Consider the following 25,978-nt stretch of genomic DNA (forward strand, 5'->3'; position numbering starts at 1 on the left):
CTTTCGCTATTCTCAACAACTGAGCTTTGCCACCGTTTCTCTCCAGTTCTTCATAAACCTCATCAACTGCCCTCGCTTTCGCCCTTGCCACAGCTCTCTTTTCATTTTTCTTTGCTAATCTATATGCCTCCTTGTCAGCGCTAGTTCCAGTCATGTCCCATTTTTTCTTTGCCTCTTTCTTTTCCTTGATCTCCAACTGCACCTCCTCATTCCACCACCATGCCTCCTTATCCTCAGGTGGTCCCTTTCCTGATGTTATACCAAGCACCTCTTCTCCAATTTTTCTAATATTCCGACTATTAATGTCCCACCATTCTTCCACATCCTCTGGTAACTTCATTTCTTTCAATACCTCTTCTTTAAACTTGTTCCTTGGTCCTTCCTCTTCCAATTTCCACCACTTTATTCTCCTCCGTACCCACCACTTTTATATCACAGTCTACCACAACCAACCTGTACTGTGCTTCTACACTTTCTCCATTAATCACTTTACAGTTTTTCACCTCCTTCAGATGTTTCCTACGGCACATAATATAGTCAGTCTGACTCATTCTATCCCTGCTCTTATAGGTTATCAGATGCCCAACTTCTCTTCTTGAACCACGTATTAGCTTTAGCCAGATCGAATGCCACAGCATATTCTATGATTTTTTTACCTTCTTCATTTCTTTCACCACTACTCCAACCTCCATGTACCCTTTCTTCACCACTTCGTCTTCATTTCTTTCACCACTACTCCAACCTCCATGTACCCTTTCTTCACCACTTCGTCGCCTTCCTACATGCCTGTTAAGATCTGCTCTGACGATCACTCTCTCACCATCAGGGATTCACATTACTACTTGGTCAAGTTCTCTCCAGAATGTCTCTTTCTCCTCATCATCACAACCTACTTGCGGGGCATAGCCACACACTATAGTAGCCACACTTCCTCCCATCTCAAGCCTAACGCTCATAATCCGATCATTCTTCCGGCACACCTCGTAGACTCCACTCTTTAGCTCCTTATCAATGATAATTCCAACTCCGTTTCTTCCCTTCTCATTCACACCGCTATAAAATAGTTTATATCTCTCCACCAGCTCCTTTGCTTTATTGCCTTTCCACCTTGTCTGCTGCATGCACAAGATCTTCAGCTTCCTTCTTCTCATCATGTCCACTATCTCCCTACTCTTCCCATTCAGCGACCCGATTCTTACTTTACACACACTCTCTTTCTGTTGGACTTGCTTCTTTAGTTGAACCCGTCCTTGGTTCAGTAGCCCTAGCCCACTTCTCACAGTCCTCGGGCGACAGAACTAAATGTAACTAAATTTCTACTCCCTAAAAAGTACCTTTTTAACCTATCAGAGTGTACACTTAAAATTTTACTAGTATTTTTGACATCTTGAATCCTAAAATTCACAGGAGAAAATTTGTCTAAAATTCTATATGGACCTAAAGCTTTCCTTCCTAATTTCCCAACTCAGTTTATGCTAGATTTATCATCTAACAATACTAAATCACCTGGTGCAAATGACTTATACTTTCTAAAACGATTTATGTACTGCCTAGTTTTCTGAAAACTTAATCTACTTATTTCACCTACTAATCTGTGAGTAGTGGAAAATTTATCTACTACTGTTTCCAGATACTCATTTATATCATTGTATCCTGTATTAGAAATGACTTAAACAAGTTCATTAGGTAAGATTGGATCAAAACAATATAAAGCAAAAGATGGCTTTTCTTTGATAGCAGAATGAAAAGCAGATCTACATGCAAATAATGCTTGAGAAATATACGTGTCCCAATCATTCATTTTAGTGTTTGCCAGATTGGAAAGTTTCATCTTCATCATCAATTTCCTGCCATGTACCCTCAAGGGGTGTACAGGATATGATAGTACTACATGAAAAAATTACATCATTACTAACTTCCTATCTACAATTTTCCTCCAAATCAGTCTCTTACTTGTCAAGACTCCAACATTATCAGATCTTATATTTCTATCGTCTAAGGCACTTTGTACCATATCAATCCACCTATATCTTGGTCTTCCTCTGGGTCGTTTTCCTGCCAACTTGGTAGAGAACACTTGTTTTGCTAATCTTTTCTCTCCCATTCTATTTAAGTGACCATACCACCTGAGAATAGCTCTGCTAATGCATTCCTGGATGCTGACAATGTCAAGTTCTTTCCTAATATCCTCGTTTTTAATATGATATTGCCATTGATGCCATCTGTTCATGCCTATAATCTTTCTCAGGACTCTCGTATCTGCGGTCTCTAGTCTTTGGTCAAGTGTTTTACTTCTGACTCAGCTCTCAGATCCATAAGTTAAAACTGGTTTGAACACTGTCTTGTATACAGCTAATTTAGTGTTCCGACTAATTTCTCTCTTATTCCATATGAATTTATACAATTGACTTCCCACCATACCAGCTTTGCTGATTCTGTTGTCTATTTCTATATTCAATTTACCATCTTCAGTAAAAATCGTGCCTAAGTAGCTGAAATGTTTTACTTGTTCCACAAGTTCTCCATTCACAACACAGTTGACATTTTCAATGATTCTGCCTATTTTCGTTGTCTTTGTCTTTTTATTGCTGACCTTCATACCATATCTATTACAACAGTTATTCAATTTAGTCAGAGAATCTTGCAAACTTGTAGTGGGTTTATTTAGAAGTATAACATCGTCCATATAAAGCAAAGAGCTGACATTAACATCTCCAATTTTGATATCATGTTTAATACCACTTTCCTTCATAATGTGATCCATATAGATAATGAATAACAGAGGGGATAATGTACAGCCTTGTCTCACACCAGATTTAACATTAAACAATCTTCCTGTACTTCCTTCAATTCTAACTGCTGACTTCCAACTCAAATAAGACTAAGTATTGCTTGATATAATGCCCCATCACACCATATAACTTTAGCGTACTGAATAGCTTCTCTCTTGCCACCTTGTCATAAGCCTTTTCCAAATCGACAAAACTTAAATACAGATCTTTGTTATATTCCCATGCTTTCTCGACTATTTGTCGTAAAGTGAAGATCTGATCCTGACAGCCTCTATTTGGTCTGAATCCAGATTGTTCTTTACCAAGCTTTTCTTCCACAATTCTTCTCAATCGTTTCTCAAGTATGCTTGCATAGATCTTGCGAGGAACACTGAGTAGTGAAATACCTCTGTAATTCTCACATTCGGTTTTATTTCCCTTTTTATATATGGGTACTATGAGAGCTCTACTCCAATCGTCGGGAATTCGTCCCTCTGTCCAGGCTTTTTGAACTATGCAGTGCAGCCACTGTAAGACTATTATACCACCATACTTCAGCATTTCTGGTCGAATTTCATCCACTCCTGCTGCCTTTCCACATTTTAAGCCTTTGATGGCTTTTTCTACTTCAAGTATGGATATGTATTCCTGACTGCATGCCTGTTCAGTGTTTTTTACCACTTTGCTGCCATCATCGCTTCTTTCATTTAGCAGTTTTTCAAAGTAATTACTCCATACTTCAAGGTTATCCTTTTCTTCCGTTTTCATGTCACCTTTATCATCTCTAACTCCTTTTATAGCACTCTTTCCTCCATTCCTAAGCTTCTTCAACAACCTCCAGAATATTTTGCCACCTTCTTGATATTTATTTTCTACATTCTTGCCGAAGTCCTCCCATGACTTTTGTTTAGCTAGTTTTACACAGTGTTTAGCATTCTTGCATTTGTCTCTGTATTCTCTAAGAGCACAAGCTGACTTATTTGCCAGGAACTTTTGATATGCTTTCTTCTTTTTCTTCACTGCCTCTTTAACTTCCTGTGTCCACCAGGGAGTTCTGATTTTTTTTATCCTTGCAGACAACCTCACCACATGCCTCTCTGGCAGAATCAATCAATGTTTTCTTCAGAGTTTGCCACTGAATCTCCAAGGTTTGATTCCTGTTCTCAAACTCTTTCATTTTTTCTTCAATAATCTTTGTGTATTTTAGTCTACAGTTCACATCTCAGAGCTGCTCAACTTTTATTCGCTTTAAAACTTTCTTACATGTTATTCTTTTCGATATGAAATTCAGTTTTATCCTGCTCAAGACTAAATAGTGATCACTTCCAATTTCAAATCCTCTGTACACTCTGGTGTCCTGCACCAGGGAGAAAACATCACTATCAACAATAACATAGTCAATGAGACTTTTCTTATTCCTAGCCTCTTCTCTCCATGTGAATTTGTGCACATTTTTATGTTGGAACATGGTGTTAGTAATAACCAGTCCATGTCCTGAGCAGAAATCCAACAGATATTTGCCATTATTATTAGCTTTGCTCTTTTGTCCAAATTTTCCCAAAATATTTTTGTATGTCTCACAATCATTTCCTACTCTGCTATTTAGATCCCCCAAAAGGACCAACTTTTCCTTTTTCGATTGGAAAGTATTTGCTATATATTCTTATTCAGCCTTTCACACATACCATTACACTGTGGGTGGTAAGGTGTAGTAAAAATCTTCCTAACATTAAGTAATTTATGTAACTGTAACAATAGTTCAGATGTGAAATTTGCTCCTTGATCTGAAAATAAGGTCTGAGGAGTTCCATATCTACAAATTATTATATTCAAAAACTTTCTTGCAATAGTCTTTGCAGTTTGATCCTTCATTGACACTGCTTCAGGAAATCTAGTTAGCATGTCTGTGACTACTAGAATATACCTATTGCCTTTTTTAATAATTGGCAGTGGACCTACCACATCAATAGCAACAGCCTGAAAAGGTCTAGTTGGAATTGGAAATGGTTATAATGGAGCTTTTTCTCTAAAAATGGATCTTATTTGGCACTTATGGCATGATTTGACATATGTGAGTATATCACTCTTCATACCTTTCCAGATGTAACGATCCTTTATTCTTTCCCAAGTTCTAGAAAATCCTTGGTGTCCTGCCAAGTCTGAATCATGGAAAGTGTACATGATCCAAGGAATCATTTGTGTTGGTGCCAATATTTTCACTTTCAAAACCTTCCATCTTCCATTTGTCTAGATAAGAGTAACCCATCTTTATCTAAATACAAGTTTTCCAGGTTTAAAAATGTATCCAATTGAGTTTCACACTTCAATACTGCTTCATAGATAGTTTTGAGTATGGGATCATCTTTCTGAGCTTGGACAATCTCATCCTTTTCCCAAATTTTTGAACTAGGTTCCTTATTCTTTAGAGTCTCAATATTAAACACTTGATCATTATCATTAGTGTCTTGAAAAACTTCAGGAGACTGAATTTTCTAATTTTCTATTGTCACCTGATTTCCTGTCTAAACGGCATTCTAGTCCACACAAGGACACTGTATTATCAACAAAATTACATGCAAAACCATGACGTTTCAGAAAATCAATTCCAAATATTACTTGCACATTTGGAGATTCGGGAAGAACTATTAATGAATGACAAACTTTCAATGGAAAAAAAGGAATTGAAATAAAAACATTTATTTGCTTATCAGCTGAAATTTCTGATTCAAATATTCCCTTTAATTTAATTGGATAGCTTAAAACGGAAATGTCATTTGAAATTAGAGATTTAATTTTGTTAAACAAATTATAAGAAATGAGTGAAATATGTGCACCCGTGTCAAGTAAGATTTCACAAGGCACATCAATAAATCCTTGTAAAAACTGTCAAAGGATTACCTCCATTAGCATAAGGAGCTAATAATACATCAAACTCTCCTTTAGGGTTGGAGCTGTCTTTAGCTTTATCCATGTTTATTCTCTCAGCGGATATGGTTATTTACTTGCTAAGAACTTTCAATATACTTTTTCTCCCATTTTCCAGATATTTCAGAACTGTTGACTTTTTCTACATATTTTAGTCTTACATTTAGAAGTATTATGAATAAACAGAACATTTAATTTATGAATTGATTCACATCAATGAAGATATTTACCAATATACTGCTACTAAAAGCAACTTTTTATTTTATTATTATTGTATTCTGATGTGTACTTCCTGTGTTTCTCCTTTTTATTTTCTGTTTGTCCCATATAACTTGGTCATTTTATTAACTCCTTAATTTATATAATACATTGAACTGTTTTAACAACTGAAAGTATATTTGTTAATACTTCAGAGAGTATTAAGTGTCAGAAACAAGATTTAGCTTTTTTTTTTTTTTTTATCTGGGCAGTGTTTTACAGAATTCTACAATGCTTACTGTGTTGTTTTTCATAAGGAAGAGAGGGTAGGGAAGTATTCTTCATCATCATCATCAAATTCCTGATATATACCCTCAAGGGATGTACAGGATATGATAGTACTGCATGAAAAACTTACACCATTCCTAACTTCCTATCTACAATTTGCCTTCAAATCAATCTGTTACCTTTCAAGTCTTCAACATTATCAGATCTTGTATTTCCATCTTCTAAGGCACTTTTTACTATATCAATCCACCTATATCTTGGTCTTCCTCTGGGTCTTTTTCCCGCAAACCTGGCAAACAACACTTGTTAGCTCTGTTAACACATTCCTGGATGCTAACAATATTAAGTTCTTTCCTATCCTCGTTTTTAATATGATATTGCCACCACTGATGCCATCTGTTCACCCTTCTAATCTTTCTTGGGACTCATATCTGTGGTATCTAGCCTTTGGTCAAGTGTTTTATTTCTAACTCAGATCCATAAGGTAAAATTGATTTGAACACTGTCTTGTATATAGATAATTTAACGTTTTGACTAATTTCTCTCTTATTCCATATAAATTTTCAGTTGACTTCCTACCATATCATACCAGCCTTTGGTCAAGTGTTTTATTTCTAACTCAGATCCATAAGGTAAAATTGATTTGAACACTGTCTTGTATATAGCTAATTTAATGTTTTGACTAATTTCTCTCTTATTCCATATAAATTTTCAGTTGACTTCCTACCATATCATACCAACTTCATTGATTCTGTTGTCAATTTCCATATTTAATTTACCATCTTCACTAAAAATCGTGCTAAGTAGCTGAAATGTTTTACTTGTTCTATAGGTTCTCTATTCACAGTGTAGTTGATATTTTCAACTACACTGTGAATAGAGAACTTGCCTATTTTCATTGTTTTGTCTTGTTATTGTTTTGACCTTCATATCAAATCATTACAATAGTTATTCAATTTAGTCAGGGAATCTTGCAGATTTGTAGCAGATTTATTTAGAAGTATAACATCATCTGCATAAAGCAAAGAGCTGACATTAACATCTCCAATTTTGATATTAGGTTTAATACCACTTTCCTTCATAATGTGATCCATATAGATAATAAATAACAGAGGTGATAATGTACATCCTTGTCTCACACCAGATTTAACATTAAACAATCTTCTTGTACTTCCTTCAATTCTAACTGCTGACTTACAACTCAAATAAAGACTAAGTATTGCTTGATATAATGCCCCATTGACACCATATAACCGTAGCGTATTGAATAGCTTCTCTCTCTTGGCACCTTGTCATATGCCTTCTCCAGATCTACGAAACTTAAATATAGATCACTTTGATATATTCCCATGATTTCTCAACACTTTGTTGTAAAGTAAAAATCTGATCCTGACAGCCTCTATTTGGCCTGAATCCAGCTTGTTCTTCACCAAGCTTCCCTTCCACAATCCTTCTCAACTGTTTCTCAAGTATACTTGAATAAATCTTACCAGGAATATTCAGTAAGGAAATACTTCTGTAATTCTCATATTCAGTTTTATTTCCCTTTTTATATATATATATATATATATATATATATATATATATGGGTACTATGAGAGAGCTCTACTCCAATCATCAGGAATTCGTCTCTGTCCAGGCCTTCTGAACTATTATTATTATTACATGACACCTCCAGGGAGTCCAAAGACTCAACTATGCAGTACAGCCACTGTACTGTAAGACTTTTATACCTCAATACTTCAGCATTTCTGGTTGAATATCTTCTACTCCAGCTGCCTTTCCACATTTCAGACTTTTGATGGGTTTTTTAACTTCAAGTATGGATATGTATTCCTGTTTGCATACCTGGTCAGTGTTTTTTATCACTGTGTTGTCATCGCTGCTAGTTTCATTTAGCAATTTTTCAAAATAATTACTCCATACTTCAAGGATATCTTTTTCTCAAGTATTCATATCACCTTTATCATCTCCAATTCCTTTTACAGCATTCTTTCCTCCATTGCCCAGATTTGGTCACCTAGGTTTCTTCTTGATGGGGAGGAGGTGGAGAGGATCCAGAGGCGAGTGACCAAGATGATAGCAGGTCTATGGAATGAACCTTATGAGAACAGGTCGAAGATTTGTGGGTTGCAGAAATTGGTTGATAGGTGGAAAAGGGGAGATATGATTGAGACATTCAAATTGCTGCAGGGTTTCTATAGGATTAATTCAGAAGATATTTTTGAGATCAGGACTGGTGGTGGGAGAACTATGGGACATCTACAGAAGCTGGGCAAGAGTGTGATTAGCAAGGGTGTTAGAGCTGGATTCTTTACTTTTAGAGTGGTTAATGGGTGGAATAAGCTGCCAGAGTCTGTTGTGGGTGCTATGACAGTGAGTGAGTTCAAGGCAAGGTATGATAGATACTGTGAGAATGTTGAATAGTTGTGTGAACATGATGTTTAGGGCCTCCCTCGATGAGTCTGAGGACTCCCTGGAGTCACCTGTAATAATAATAATAATTTCTGAGTTTCTTCAACAACGTCCAGAATATCTTGCCACCTTCTTGATATTTATTTTCTGTGTTCTTACCAAAGTCCTCCCATGACTTTTGTTTAGCTAGTTTTACACAGTGTTTAGCTTTCTTACATTTGTCTCTGTATTCTGTAAGAGCACAAGCTGACTTATTTGGTAGGAACTTTTGATATGCTTTCTTCTTTTCTTTCACTACCCCTTTAACTTCCTGTGTCCACCATGGAGTTCTGATTTTTCTATCCTTGCAAACAACCTCACCAAATGCGTCTCTAGCTGAATCAATGTTTTCTTTAGGATTTGTGACTGAATCTCCAAGATTTGGTTTCTGCGCTGACACGATTTCATTTTTTCTTGAATAATATTTGTGTATTTTAGTCTACAGTTCACATCTGAGAGCTGCTCATCTTTTATTCACTTTAAACTTTCTTGCATTTTCTTCTTTTCAGTATGAAATTCAGTTTTATCCTGGTCACGAATAAATGGTGATGACTTCCACTTTCAAATCCTCTGTACACTCTGGTGTCCTGCACCAGTGGGAAAACATCACTATCAACAATAACATAGTCAATGAGAATTTTCTTGTTCCTTGCCTCTTCTCTCCATGTGAATTTGTGCACATTTTCATGTTGGAACATGGTGTTAGTAATAACCAGTCCATGTCTTGAGCAGAAATCCAACAGATATTTGCCATTATTATTAGCTTTGCTCTTTTCTCCAAATTTTCCCTAAATATTTTTGTATGTCTGACAGTCATTTCTTACTCTGCTGTTTAGATCCCCAACAAGGTCCAACTTTTCTTTTTCATTTTGTCAGTTGCTTTTTCTAAAGCCTCAAAAAATTCCTCCACTTCTACCTTAATAGAACCTTCTGTGGGACCATAGGCACAAATAAGTCTCATTGTCGAATTCCCCATTCTGATATTTGCCCACATCACTCTACTTGGTATTGCTTGCCATTCAAGAAGATTAGCCTCATATTTTATTTTCAATACTATAGCTACACCTTCTTTTTTTGATGATTGTCATTGCCTGAATATTAACATTGCTCAGAAGGCAGGGAAATATTTGCCCACAAAATTAGTGGGCATCATTGTATTAGGTTGAAGTATTTCACACGGAAGAATTGACCAAAAGTTCACACTTCCATTCATTACTTAGTTAAAACATGGAGAAGACATTGGTAAGTCATCATCCAGTGACCAATCTGGATGATATTAAAATTAAATGCTCAAAAAAAAAAAAAAAAGAGATTGTCTAGATGGATTTGATATCAGGAAAAAACAAAGGAAGAAAGTGGAAATGGAACCCATTGAGAATTGTAAATCAAAATGTTTACTTTGTAAGGGGGGGGGGCATGAAAGAAATAGATAACAGTGATAAAAAAAAAGAAATCAGAATGAAAAATAAAGCTAAAGGAATGGTATAAATAAATATCTACACTGTTTAGAAAAAGAACAAATGAAAGTAGTTGTAGCAAGTGAGGATTTTCAAAACGAAAATTGGGAATATGTGACTGACGGAACATTGAGAATAAAAATTCAGAATAAAACTAAGTGTTATTAATAAGCCTATAGAATTAATGGAGGAAAACTAAAAGATAAACTGAACATTTTTTGAAAATTTACAGCAAACTACAAAAAAAAAAAAAAAAAAAAAACTTGCAGGCTCCTCCAAGGAGTCCATTGACTCAGTAATGAAGTTTAATTTCTTTTAATTTCTCCTTGAATACCTTCACTAGATGCACTCACAACATCTGATGGTAGCTCATTTCACACCATCACCACATACTGTGAGAAGTATCTCTCTTGACCGCATATGCTTTCTATCCATGCATCCCTCACCCCACAAGTTCTACATCACTTATCAATAAACTTCAACATCTCACTTGTATGTACTTTAAGATCTCACAACCAATTCATATGTTTCTAAACTATTTCATTCTCAAATTTGATAGTACATTTCTTCAACCAATTCTGATATACACAATTCCATAGGACAGCTATAATTTATCTTGGTTACCCTCTGCTGGATTTTTTTTCCCTCTCCTTCTCCTAAAAACCCAGGTGACCATATCTAAACACCATAATCTCTATTAATGCTCTGTCAAGTTCAAGAATAACCTGCTTATTCCCATAAGTAAAACAGTGTCATCTTCATTGCAGTTATTTAGTGTGATGACTTAATTATCATTATGGCCTTTAAACTTAACATTATCATCCAAAGGCCTCTAGCTTCATTATCCATTTGCAGCAAATCCTAATTAATATAACACTTTGCCTGCAATGTCCTCACTCCATAATGCATAATACTTGGCTGCTTGAATTGACATTCATTATTTGTACATACAACCAGTCTGTTCAAATCATCCTGCAAAGATTCTTTATCAGCTTTATCCCTTATCACCAACCAAACTTAGCATTATCAGCAGATAACTGAATATCACACTTTAGTTCACCCTAATATCATTAATATACAAGTTAAACTACAATGGCCCAAGTACAGAACCAGGCGATAATTCACACTGTTCATCATTGTTCTCATAAATGTAGCACTTCCATACATCACTTTCTGATACCTGTCATTCAGCACTCTCTTATCGCTTTCTCATGCTTGTTTTGAGACAACCTTCATGTGGAATCCTGTCAAATGCCTTGACAAACTCTCCTCCATGTGAGGCAGTTGTTCATGGTGCAGGGAACCTCCCTGACCTTTTTGTTCTTATTCTGTTCCCATATTCTGTGCTCTGTTTCTCCTGAGTTGTTTACCATCCTGTTTTCCAGACCTATCATCCAGATAGGGGATCCTAGTAGTCTCACACTACCTTGGCTTCTGATTTTTCAAGATTGGCAGTCATGCATGGCCCAGCCAGGATCATTTAGATATTGTGCCTACTTACAAGGGTAAACAGTGTTACAGTAAGTCTCTTTCTTATAATCTGGGGACAGGAACCAAGACTTGCTGTGGTTAATCAGAGTATAATCAGAGCAACTCCATGCAGCATCTATCAGGGGAATACCAATCACAGTTATTCCTCACAAAACTTTGAAACACTCTTAAGGAATAATATCATCAGAATGGAACCTCCTTAAGGGGGTGCTTAAGGGTCAAAGCTGTATAACTGAGAGACCTCCACATAGCGTTAAAGGAATGCGGAGAACCGACCAGAGCTTCTGACCTAATGTCCAATCCTCACCTTCTCGTGGTGCACCCTGTTGGTTATCTACTTGGATACTGAACGAAAGAGGATGGGCTGCCAATTTGGGATTTAGCCGACCAAATTGTATTCTTATTGGTTAAACCAAAATAAAAAATGATGGTACAACATGACAAAATTTCACGCCAGCTGGGGCATCGCCCGGTTAAACACAGGCCCCCATTGTTTTCGCCAGGGAACCAGGGCGAACAGCGAAAAGTCAGTTACTGAAACAAATCTGAAAACAAACCCCAACTCAACATCACCAGAGTTAAAGATCGGTACTATCAACATAAGAAGCCTGAATGGCAAAGAAATGGAGCTAGCTGAGAAATTAGATAAGTACCAGATCAACATAATAGGGGTGACTGAAACAAAAAAAAGCAAAAACTGGTGAGATCTTTCTGAGCAATAAATACAAAATGTTATATTCAGGCAATGACAATCAAGGAAAAGAAGGAGTAGCCATAGTATTCAACACAAAATACGAGGCTAATCTTCTTGAATGGCAGTCAGTCTCAAGTAGAGTAATGTGGGCAAATATGAGAATGGGGAACTGGACAATGAGACTTATTTGTGCCTATGGTCACACATAAGGTTCTACTAAGGTAGAAGTGAAGGAATTTTTTGAGGCTCTTGAGAAAGCTACTGACACAATGAAAAATGAAAAGTTGGTCCTTGTTGGGGATCTAAATAGCAGAGTAGGAAGTGATTGTCAGACCTACAAAAATGTTTTGGGAAAATTTGGAGAAAAGAGCAAAGCTAATAATAATGGCAAATATCTGTTGGATTTCTGCTCAGGGCATGGACTGGTTATTACTAACACCATGTTCCAACATAAAAATGTGCACAAATTCACATGGAGAGAAGAGGCAAGGAATAAGAAAAGTCTCATTGACTATGTTATTGTTGATAGTGATGTTTTCTCCCTGGTGCAGGACACCAGAGTGTACAGAGGATTTGAAATTGGAAGTGATCACTATTTAGTCTTGAGCAGGATAAAATTGAATTTCATATTGAAAAGAATAACATGTAAGAAAGTTTTAAAGCGAATAAAAGTTGAGCAGCTGTGAGATGTGAACTGTAGACTAAAATACACAAAGATTATTGAAGAAGAAATGAAAGAGTTTGAGAACAGGAATCAAATCTTGGAGATTCAGTGGCAAACTCTGAAGAAAACATTGATTGATTCTGCCAGAGAGGCATGTGGTGAGGTTGTCTGCAAGGATAAAAAAATCAGAACTCCCTGGTGGACATAGGAAGTTAAAGAGGCAGTGAAGGAAAAGAAGAAAGCATATCAAATGTTCCTGTCAAATAAGTCAGCTTGTGCTCTTAGAGAATATAGAGACAATTGCAAGAATGCTAAACACTGTGTAAAACTAGCTAAACAAAAGTCATGGGAGGACTTTCGCAAGAATATAGAAAATAAATATCAAGAAAGAGCCAAAATATTCTGGAAGTTGTTGAAGAAGCTTAGGAATGGAGGAAAGAGTGCTGTAAAAGGAGTTAGAGATGATAAAGGTGACATGAAAACGGGAGAAAAAGATATCCTTGAAGTATAGAGTAATTACTTTGAAAAACTGCTAAATGAAACAAGCAATGATGACAGCACAGTGGTAAAAAGCAATGCCCAGGCATGCAGTGAGGAATACATATCCATACTTGAAGTAGAAAAAGCCATCAAAGGCTTGAAATGTGGAAAGGCAGCAGGAGTAGATGATATTCGACCAGAAATGCTGAAATATCGTGGTATGAGAGTCTTACAGTGGCTGCATTGCATAGTTCAGAAAGCATGGACAGAGGGACGAATTCCCAATGATTGGAGTAGAGCACTCGTAGTACCCATATATAAATAGGGAAATAAAACTGAATGTGAGAATTACAGAGGTATTTCCCTACTGAGTGTTCCTGGCAAGATCTATGCAAGCATACTTGAGAAACGATTGAGAAGAATTGTGGAAGAAAAGCTTGGTGAAGAGCAATCTGGATTCAGGCCAAATAGAGGCTGTCAGGATCAGATCTTCACTTTACGACAAATAGTCGAGAAAGCATGGGAATATAACAAAGATCTGTATTTAAGTTTTGTCGATTTGGAAAAGGCTTATGACAAGGTGCCAAGAGAGAAGCTATTCAATATGCTGCAGTTGTATGATGTGAATGGGGCATTATATCAAACAATACTTAGTCTTATTTGAGTTGGAAGTCAGCAGTTAGAATTGAAGGAAGTACCGGAAGATGGTTTGATGTTAAATCTGGTGTCAGACAAGGATGTACATTATCCCCTCTATTATTCATTATCTATATGGATCACATTATGAAGGAAAGTGGTATTAAACATGATATCAAAATTGGAGATGTTAATGTCAGCTCTTTGCTTTATGCAGACGATGTTATACTTCTAAATAAATCCGCTACAAGTCTGCAAGATTCTCTGACTAAATTGAATAGTTGTTGTAATAGATATGGTATGAAGGTCAGCAATAAAAAGAAAAGACAATGAAAATAGGCAGAATCATCGAAAATGTCAACTGTGTTGTGAATGGAGAACCTGTGGAACAAGTAAAACATTTCAGCTACTTAGGCACGATTTTTAGTGAAAATGGTAAATTGAATATAGAAATAGACAACAGAATCAGCAAAGCTGGTATGGTGGGAAGTCAATTGTATAAATTCATATGGAATAAGAGAGAAATTAGTCGGAACACTAAATTAGCTGTATACAAGACAGTGTTCAAACCAGTTTTAACTTATGGATCTGAGAGCTGGGTCAGAAATAAAACACTTGACCAAAGACTAGAGAATTCAGATATGAGAGTCCTGAGAAAGATTAGAGGCGTGAACAGATGGAATCAATGGCAATATCATATTAAAAACGAGGATATTAGGAAAGAACTTGACATTGTCAGCATCCAGGTATGCGTTAGCAGAGCTAATCTCAGGTGGTATGGTCACCTAAACAGAATGGGCGAAGAAAGATTAGCAAAACAAGTGTTCTCAGCCAGGTTGGCAGCAAAACGACCCAGAGGTAGACAAAGATATAGGTGGATTGATATGGTACAAAGTGCCTTAGACGATAGAAATATAAGATCTGATAATATTGGAGTCTTGACAAGTAACAAACTGATTTGGAAGAAAATTGTAGATAGGAAGTTAGTAAGGATGTAATTTTTTTCATGTAGTACTATCATATCCTGTATACCCCTTGAGGGTACATGACAGGAATTTGATGATAATGGAACCTTCTTGATGTTCCTGACAAAGAGATCTGCTCTGAAATGAAAGATCAAGGAGTGACAGCCATGAGGAGAATACTCATACAAAGGGATGATCACCAGGTTACCACAAGGAATAACATCTTTACTTTTAACACACCTGAACAACCAATATCTGTGAAAGCAGGATATGTCACCTGTGCTTCTTTAAATGTCAAAAGTATGATCATTCTCAAACTGCTTGTTATGGCTCTGCCATCTGTGCACGATGCGGAACTAAAGACAATGAGAACAAGGACTATAAGAGCAAAATACCAAAATGCCCTAATTGTTAGGGAGATCACTCTATGTACTCTTGAGTATGCCAAAGGTGGAATGATGAAAAGGAGATCCAAAAAAGAAAAACTGAACAGTACACCCAATATCAGGAACATCTGGTCATAAACCCTCTTAGGCCGAGAAGACAAGCAGATTGTACTTTCTAGGATGTTGTAGTTGTGATATGTCGGGCCCTAACTTATCATGGTTACAACATCCATGAACAGTATGATTTAATAAAAATTAATTAACACTGGGTTTAATAGGCTGTAATAATTATTGAATAAAACCTACTAGTTTTGCCACTTAAGCTAGTGGCTTCATTTGGGTTTGAGATGAACACACAACTATACAACAAGCATTAAATATGAATCATTACATGATTAAAAACACCAAATGTGTAGGAACCGTTATATAAGTACGACAGAAACATGTGGAATGTGGCACACGGTCAGTCATTAAAGTCTGAGGTGTTTAAAGATCTGATAATAGATTTCCAAATGTCACACAAAATCATTCCTTGGTTTCTGTTGAGAGTGCCTTGTGAGTAAATTATCATCATAGCCTTTTTGATGTTGTGGGCAATGAAGTTGTCTTCTATATACAGCATGGAGCTCTTATCCCATTCATTGTTGTGGTGAGTGTGGTAGAAATGGAATGCCAGACCTGAGGTGTCTTCTCTTGTTATTGACGTCTCCAATATGCTCCTTTTGTCTTATATCTAAACTTCTCGATGTTTGTCCTGTGTAATTAAGGCCACAAGAACATGGAATATTGTAAACTCCAGGGCTTTTGTTGAAAGAGTTGTGGTCCTTGGATGAGCGTGACAGATTTCATACTATCATAATGGATTTGAAGGCCACTCTAATGTCATGAGATTTCAGGAGATTGGCGATTTTTAGCAAAAGTTTGCCAATAGAGGGGATGGAAACCAAGGCTTTATAATGAATGTCATTGATCTATTGTGGAGAGGGATTAAAGAAAAGTATTCTTTGTGCCATTTTTTTAGGATACCCATTGCTGATCAATAGTTGGAGAATAGAATGTAATTCTTCTGTTAGTGTTTCTTCATCTCTTATAATAGAGATTGCCCTCTTTTTCAGCATATATACAATGCCTAATTTTTGTGAAATATGGTGCAACAAGGAGAAATGTTGATAACCTGTATCAGTTGGCTTACGGTATACACCTAATACCCCTCCAGATCAATGACTGGCCCACCCAGCAGAATTTGATGCTGCAACAGTCAGTTCTTCTCCTGTCAGTGATGCAGTGAATCATGTGATATATTATATTGCACAAGCCACACCAAACTCACTTCCTAAAACATCTAGTCTGTTTCCACCTTTTCCTAAACCATGGTGGAACACTGCACAGCAGCCAAGGAAGCTCTGAAGAAAACATGGAGTATCTTTCATACATTTCCTGCAACAACAACAAACCTTACTTTCAAATGTGTCCATACTCGAACAAGACATATCCGTCATAGTCAAAAGGAATCCTGGATTCAGTATGCATCTTGTCTAACAAAAAAGCGTAGGATAAAATTCAGAAAATGAAAATTAGAAATACCACCTGCCCACTTTCCATCCTTTACATAATGGATGTGCAATTACCACCCAACAGCAATCTTTTTTGGTGGGATTTTTGTAAAAACATCTGCAACTTCTTTTTCCCCCAGATTTACTTCTTTACTCCCCCTCCAATGGGGGGGAGTAAAGCAGAAAAATGGCAAATTCTGTGTCCCCCCCCCCCCCCAAGCAGTGTGGAAGATTACAACAGACCATTCACAAAACAAGAAATGAAATCTTCTTTGCTTATATGTCACCCAACTGCTGATGGACCATATAACATCCATGTCTCCACCTGCCGTGGATCAACTGCCTTTCCTAAGCTAGGAAGGATCCAAAATCCTCAATTTGCTCTGACCAACTGCTTGTGTAAGATTGTGGAAAAAATCTGTCTTTCTAACAGAAAGTTTGAGGAAGCATGCATTGGACTGTATTTGGTATTGGTGATTAATAAGATACAGTAATGTACCATTTATCCAACATTCAAAATAACGATGCTTCAATTGACCAACCTTTGGTACAATTATCAGAACTTGTGGCTCTGATAATTGAAGAAGTGGACAAATGATAGATTACTGTATGATGATGATTTTATACTGATTGTTATGGCATCCTTAAGAACTCAAATAAAATATGTTATCAACAAACATTTATTGTTTTAAAATTATTTAAAATCATCTGATATTTCACATCTTCAGGTTACCATTAAATTTTTTTTTAACTGTAAGTAAATAAATATTTTTTAAAAAATATGCCGTATTCTCTTACAGAATAATATTGCATTCCTTTTAGGTTCAAAACCTCCTGCTGTTCAGAATTCTTCACCAGAAGATTTCATTCATATCTTTGTTAATAATTCAAACATCTTGATGGAATTTCTTGAATACATGATAAAGGTGAATCAAAAATATATATACTTGCAGAAAGTTTTGTTTCAATTTGATGATTTTGTGTTATCTTTCCTATGGTTTATCCTTAGGAAATGCTATTACTAATTTCAGGCTCAAGTGTTTGATTCAGTATAAAAACTCTTATCTTAAAATATTCTTGCTGCAGGCAGAAATTACGCTAACATTAAATAGAGTTAAATAACTTCTTATAATTTTATTGAAATATTATTTTAAAATCTGTTTTTCACTATTTTTCTTTGCCTTAATCTAAAATCATCTATGCAGTAAAGGAATTTACGTTTCATTTCTGAATCACTCTTAGACAATGTCAACAACAGTGAGCACTAATGTCAGTCACATACCTCACTCTCAATAAATAAATTTGATTCTTGGATACTTATATAATCAGCTATGTAATAATGCAATCAGTTATTTAGTAATGCAATATAACATTCAAAAAATACAAGAGTTATTATCAGTATAACCGTTTCTGTTACATTATCTTATGTATACACAGCTATTGGCCCATGTTAACAGAATATCAGCTTGAGCAGAAGCAATAAATTTTTGATACACTTAACTCGTTGATATTGGAATATGATTATTGTTTATCCTCTAGTGTAATTTTTAACTTAAGTTTTATGTTATAGCCTTAAGCTAAGAAAGCGCCAAGATTTGAATATCAGAAAATTCTATATGATGTATGTCTTCACTTGTGAATTTTGTTTTTGATTAGAGAGAGAGAGAGAGAATATTAGGAAATAGAGAACATTTCGTGTGGTATTATAACATTCTGGGTTGGGAGCAACATTTACTTCATAATTTTAGAATATTGCCTTTTGCTGATGTTCATGATGTATTTCATAATTATATACTGTTTCTCACTGCCAAACAAAAATAAATAAGTATATAAAGAGATAGAGAGGGGAAAAAAATCATCTTCACTAATGATTACTTGATACTGTAGATAATGAACAGTGAAAACCTGTTGATGTCATAAATTATTCACCAGGGTCATGTGTTTGTTATCCTCTCTACAGAATAACTGGTAAAGCAGATATAATGTTTTGTTAATAATTATGACAAAAAGTTGATCATGGTCTCATTTCATTATTAAGCATTATTAAACAGTAAATCTTATGTATGCTTGATAATTACGTTTTCTTATGATGTAGTTTCCTTATTCACTTACATACCACTTCAAGAAACTCTTGAATTCTTTCAAGCCAATTTCCCTGAAGATATTGCAAACTTATTCAAGTTATCTTCAGTGCAGGCTATTTCACCTGGTGAAATAAGCTGTACAAGCAATTTAAGAGTACTGCTGTGGATAGTATTTTCTCCATCAGCCTTGGTGGACAGTTTCATGGAATATTGGGAGAGTCAAACTCTTCAGTACCATTTTCCTAATTCATCATCTCACTTCACTTTGAGTTTCATAGATGACATCTTTGCAGTTTGTTTACATTCAGAGACTGAATTATTAGAATTTTTGGATAAGGTAAACTGTATGTAATATTTTATCGATTTTATATGGGCTGTAGCCATTGGCTAAAAAGGTGTTGCAAAGTTCTCTAAGCTCAGTTTCAAGGGCTGTATCATTTGAACAAACAGTCCTGACTCGGTAAGAGTTTTGAGGATACCATACTGAAGGTAAGGGTGGTGGTGTGATTGTTTGTGTAAATATGAGTGGCTTTTCTGTGGATAGAGAAGGATAATGAGCCATTAGGAAGTTGTGTCACTAGTATCTAAAAAGGGAAGACTATTGTTACTTTCTTTTTCTATGGTGAAGTTTATTTTAGGATGGCTGTTAAGTTGCATCAAAATTGTATCTAATGTGCCTGAACTGTAAGGCCAAACAGCAAACACATTATCAACATAGCACAGCCAAGCTGTTGGTTTTTGTGTGGCTGGTGTGAGAGCTTGGTTTTCAAAATGCTCCATATTGAATAATGTGCATGTATGGTGAACTGTGGGAAACATGGTGTACGTTCAGTGGCAATCACCCATAGTTGGCATGAAGATATGGCTGAACTACAGGCAGAATCGCTATCTTCAGAGCTAGAAAAATTTCCCTTATCTTTGGTAAAGCAAAAAGCTACTTGAAAGTGAAGGCTCCAACTTTTCTGCATCTCCTGAAATTTCCTTGTTTAAATCCTGAATGTTACTGCTACTTGCTATCTTAGAAATGAGTTGTCTTAGATATTCCTTTCTGTCTGAGTAGCAGACTGTATATCAGAGATTACTGATCCCCCCCCATTAAGAAATAGAAGAATGAACATGTCCCAGTAGGCAGCATCCTAAACAATTAAAATAAAATAAGAAATTTCTGCACATAAGATATTCAGCTACTGACGTGCAGAAATTTCTTATTTTATTTTTCATCTTTCTGATTGGTTAGCTGTGTGTGTGTGTGTGTGTAATAGTGTTGTTGAGGGTGGGTGGAGTGAAGGGAGTTCAGCTATCAAAAGTGAACTGCAGTTTTAATTTTATTTTGAAAAAATTGGAAATTTTCATTTCCAATTTCACCTTTTGCACTTTACATATTTTGAATGATAAATTTTAGTAAAAAGTATTGTTTAGCTTAATTTTGCTGCATAATAATTGAACTAGCAGAAAATACATATGTAACAATTTACTTCAAGACTGTTTATAATGTTTGTAATGGGCGATTATACCGAAGAACCAAAATACTACAGTTTATGATACAAAGAATATAAATTTAATGATATGATTAAAAATTTTTATATTGTTCTCTATAGCAAAGTCGTCAACGTGTGGAGACCTTTGTGTAATCTGTGAAGTATTTTGTCCTGAAATATTCTTGGATATATGATTATGAATAAAAATTAAACAAAACTTCTTCGAAAACAAATAAAATGGATTGTTGACTTAGCAATTAGACAATTAACACAAAAAAATTGATAATGACATTGATTTTCTAAGGTGATGTAATATTTAAGTGAAGAAATTATTCAAAGATCTCTTATTTTGTACTGGCATTAAAAAAAATTATACAATTAAAAGAAGTAGATAAAAAAAACTAAAATAATTTCTATATATTTAGTCTATACAATATAACTAAGATTCCAGTTATCTAGACTAAAGCAAGGAACTGCGTTTCTTGCTTTTTTTAGCAGCTTGTGATGATGTTTATAGGGAGGATCTGATCTTGAAATTCCCAAAAGTTATCAGTCTCTCAAGAAGATTGCTAATCTTATGAACAATATGCTACCAAAGATAGATTCTCGATATGTGCCAGTAATTATAAAAGAAAATTTCATGAGCTAAGAATAAGTCAATATTGCTTTTCACTATCTGTACCTATGATATTCCCATCGCTTCTCGTAGATATTTATGTATGCAGATAACATTGCAGTTGCAACTCATAGCACCTCTTGCATTGCAAGTTGCAGAGAATACACTAACAAAGGACTTATCAAATCTTGACAATTACTTTAAACAACTGCACTCACAACCATAGCCACTTTGAATAAAACTGAAGTCTCTCCTATTAGCATGTGTCAGTAGTTTTAATTATAATCATGTATATTTATAATTATAATCATGTATGAGCATCTCTCTAATTGTGCTTTTTAAGCCTGATGTGTAATTAACTTTGTTCCATGAAGTAAAATGATTAACAAATGATTCACGTAAAGTTACATGTTTCTTGCAGGGAAGAGATAAAGAAATAGTCCTCAACATATCAATTTGTAGTGATGGATTTATCATCAACCACCACTGCATCAAAGCCCATTAGAGCATGAATTCTGGAATATTGATGTTTTGTAGTCCTGGGTGATATATCTTTATTCTTCTCATCACAAGGGTCTGAAGTCTCAATTCTTGAATCATCTTGGCTGTTATCTGCTACAGACATACCTGTTTTTGATAGATTATCATATTATTATGTGATACCTCCAGGGAGTCTAAAGACTCATAGAGAGAGAGGGCATCTGCTCTACAGCTCTCTGTCTCCACCAACTACAGCTAATCATAACTACACCAATGCCATCTACCATCCACTACCACTGGTATTTTCACAGACATCCATACCCACAGCAGGATTCGAACCTGCAAACTTTTGGCTGGAGAGCAGATATGCTAACCACTCGGCCAACCAGGCTGGCAAGATCTCAAGAAAAAGTTGCATCAACTGTTTTTTACAAAGTCATTTGCAACATCTTGATCAGTCAAATTCACGACAGAAAGACTAGGTGAAATATACACTGCTATAGAATTTGCACAGAAATCTGTAATAGGATGACAGAAACAACTGTTTGGAACACTTTCTGTTAGTATTTCTTTTCTATCAGAAACTCACAACACTTTATAAACATAATCAAACAAATTAAGTTAGAAAAGGATGATTTATTAGTCAGTTTTGACGTCTCTGCCCTCTTTACGAATGTCCCAATCAATGACACAAGCCTTTGATTGTGTCATTGATTGGGACATTCGTAATCAATGACACAAGCCTTCTTTTACAGGACAAATTTCCTCCAGACGCTCTGGTTATGGCACTCTTTGTACATGCATTACATTCTGTTATTTTGTGTGGCAAAATGCCTTCTACTTTCAAAAAAGAGGCACAGCCATGGGCTCATCATTATCCTCCCCTATTGCTAACTTTTATATGGAATATTTTGAGCAACGTGCTCTAGATTCCTCTCCTTTAAAACCCAAAGTCTGGCTTAGATACTTTGCCGATGTATTTCACTATCTGGTTGCATGGCCTCCAGACATTAGCACTTTCCTCAGCCACCTAAACAAACAACACAAACGCATATAGTTCACAATGAAGATTGAAAAGCAGAACACACTTCAGTTTCTAGACACTTGTTACACGTCTTCCTTCTGGCAGTCTTTCCTTCACTGTTTACCAGAACACATACTGGCCAATATATACACATAAACTCCTACCACCACCCAACACAAAAACTAGGTATCATTAATACTCTAAAAAACAGGGCTTTGAAGATATGCTCCAATGAACAAGTGCTTAAAGATGAATTTAAAGTTATCAGTACTACTTTCCTAAAAAATGGTTACAGCCAAAACACTATCCACAAAATTCTCTACAAGACCTCAATAAAAACCAAAGATAAACTAGACTACAATAAAACTATAATCATTCCATACATTAAAGGGACATCAGATAAAATAAATAGATTACTACAGAAATACAACCTTAAAGCCACCTTGAAACCTCCTGCAAAATTAAAAAGCTTACTTGACTCATCCAAAGACCCACTCCTTCTGTTGGCCCACCCTGGAATATACCGTATTTATTGCGCCTGTAATCTACCATATATAGGGGAAACAGGACGCACAATTCCTATCAGACAAAAGGAACATAAACGACACATCAAATATAACAACTATGGTGAAGCTGGCCTTTCTGATCATGCCCTGAACACTTTACACAGAATTGACTGAAAAGCACCAGTTATTTATATCACACCAAAACATGGTATAACATAAATTTAAGGAAGCCTGTGAGATTCTTATCAACCACCCTAATCTTAACAATAATGATGCTCTAAAAATCCCAAGCATATATGAAAGGCACATATTCTACCCAAGGAACCTTTTTCCTTAAGAGTTAAATAAAAAAACGGGACTTTAAATAATACAGAATCTTAAATCTAATATAACAATTATCATGTTAAATTAGGTCATCATTGTTACTGTAAGAAAACGATCTATATGAAAGAATGTTTCTCTGATGTTATGTTAAATAGAATATAGCTTTGATGTAGTTTCTAATTAATTTTTTAATGTTATTTGTATTTTTATATATATGCTAGGGGCTCCGCCTACGGCACCCCCCATGAGTTCCGGACTGATAGGCCGGTTCTCTTTGAATTCTGATGACTCAAAGAGGTTCCTGGTGTCTATGCCCCCCCACCGAGTTCCAGACTGGTAGGCCGGTTCTCCTTGAATTCTGATGACTCGAATTTTGAAAACTCGAAAAGGGGTTCCTCCCCCCGGCGCCAGTCTCGACCCCCCCCCCAAGTTGCAGACTGGTAGGCCGGTTCCCCTTGAATTCTGGTGACTCAAATTTTGAAAACTCGAAAGGGAGTTCTTTCCCCCCCCCCTGCCCCGGAGTTGCAGAATGGTAGACCAGTTCTCATTGAATTCTGATGAGACTCGACACTCAGGGTAGCCCCTGAGTTTCAAAACGTTTCAAATAACTTGACAAAAAAACGTTACAAAAAAGCTTATCGTTTTATATTATATAGCAGATATTATATTTTCACTAGAGGTCATGCCAGTAGAATAACCGTTGATCAAATCATTTTCTCTTTAGCATACTGTGTGAAATGTAACTCAGCTTTTCCCTTAATAAATTTAGTTTAATCCTTTATCCAAGTGTAAGCAAACAAAGTTTGCGCCTGAAAATATCTTCAGGACTGAGGTAAGGTGATGCAACACCAGGCAACTCTAAGCAAAGGTGGACCAAGCTCTCATCACTCCTTGTCTCAGTATCTCTCATAATGCAAAGCACATCTCCTTGCAGACATGTATACTGCTATGCATTAAAGCAAAGGTGGACCAAGCTCTCATCACTCCTTGTTTCAGTATCTCTCATAATGCAAAGCACATCTTCTTGCAGACATGTATACTGCTATGCATTAAGGGAAGGGCCACTACCCAGACCGGTTTCAACCTTTATTGAGGTCTTGTCAGTGGGAGGCAGACCCAAATGTGGAGATACTAAGGTCCTTTAAAGCCCTTAAAAGGACTGGCTTAAAGGGGCGAAGCAAGAATGCTTTTCATATTCTCTGTTATCTGTAGAGGACAGTGTAAGGATAGGGTGTTATTGAGCTGTGATCATGGCAGGAGGGTAACAGCAATAGCTGAGCCTCAGTTAAAACTTCATTGGCTACAGCATTACCATCCATTATCCTCCCAGGATCGAGATACTAAGGCAGAAGCAATAGGAGAGGTCATATTTACGTATACGAGTTGCCAACAGGTGTACCACCTTATTATTGAATTACTCTGGATCTGAATTTAGAGAAAGATGTTGGAAGTTTATTTTGCACTTGGTTAGACTATAATAAATTTAGTTTAATAAACTAAATTTAATTTAGTCCTTTATCGAAGTGTAAACACACAAAGTTGTGCCTGAAAATATCTTCAGGACTGAGGTAAGGTGGTGCAATACCAGGCAACTCAGATACAAGCTCTCATCACTCCTTGTCTCAGTATCTCCCATAATGCAAAGCACATCTCCTTGTGGACATGTATACTGCTTTGCTCGTAGTTGCCTGGTGTTTCACCACCTTACCTCAGTCCTGAAGATATTTTCAGGCGTAAACTTTGTTTGTTTACACTTGGATTAAGGATTAAACTAAATTTATTATAGTCTACCAGGTGCAAAATAAACTTCCAACATCTTTCTCTAAATCCAGAGTAATCTTGAGGTTTACCTTGATGGACCTGGTAAACTCAGGATTTCTCCATGAGTGCAGGTTACAAAGATGCCTCCAATGATCTCGATCTTGAGCCTCTCTCTCTCTCTTCCATGTTATACCCATAGATTTCACTTGTGGATCTTCCCTTCTTGTAGGTGGTCTTCCTGCTTTTCTCTTTATTCTTAGTTGCCAGTTGAGTATTTTATATGTCCATCTGTTATCCCTGAGTCTGGCTATGTGACCTGCCCATCTCATCTTGCTTTCATATACTGCAGTTACCACATCTTTTATGCCTGATCTCTTTCTTAGTTCCGTGTTTCTAACATCTTCCATTTTGCTGATGTTACAAATCCCGTTTTCTATTGCACGCTGAGTTATTCTGAGAGTTTCTTCTTCTTTTCTTTTCGTCTTCCATGTTTCTGATCCATATGTGAGTGATGGAAGTATGTCACTATTAAATAGTTTTGCCTTCGCAGAGATGTCAAGATTTGGATCATTAAGCATTTATTTTAGTCTGTTGAATGATAGCCATGCAGCTTTCTGGACCTTGGGGTATGCTACTGAAATCTGTTTCTTGGAAAATATCTTGGCAGAGAAAATCAGGATTTGTATTTGGTATTTTGATGTGCTTCTGAAGTCTTTAGAAATAGCATAGTGAAATACAGTACA

General features: G+C 36.1%; 1 protein-coding gene across 1 annotated transcript in view; it reads left to right on the forward strand.

Moving 5' to 3' along the window:
- Positions 1-25,978, forward strand: part of Vps11 (vacuolar protein sorting 11) — a 457,238-nt gene that overhangs the window by 273,978 nt on the left and 157,282 nt on the right. The window contains exon 19 of the mRNA XM_090408066.1: positions 17,785-17,888. Within this exon, the coding sequence (XP_090264192.1) occupies positions 17,785-17,888 (104 nt within the window). The remainder of the gene's footprint in view (positions 1-17,784; positions 17,889-25,978) is intronic.

The sequence above is a fragment of the Typopeltis vanoorti genome, chromosome 18 (genome assembly GCF_054136105.1).
Source record: "Typopeltis vanoorti isolate ZY-2024b chromosome 18, IOZ_Tvanoo_1.0, whole genome shotgun sequence".
NCBI lineage: Eukaryota > Metazoa > Arthropoda > Arachnida > Uropygi > Thelyphonidae > Typopeltis > Typopeltis vanoorti.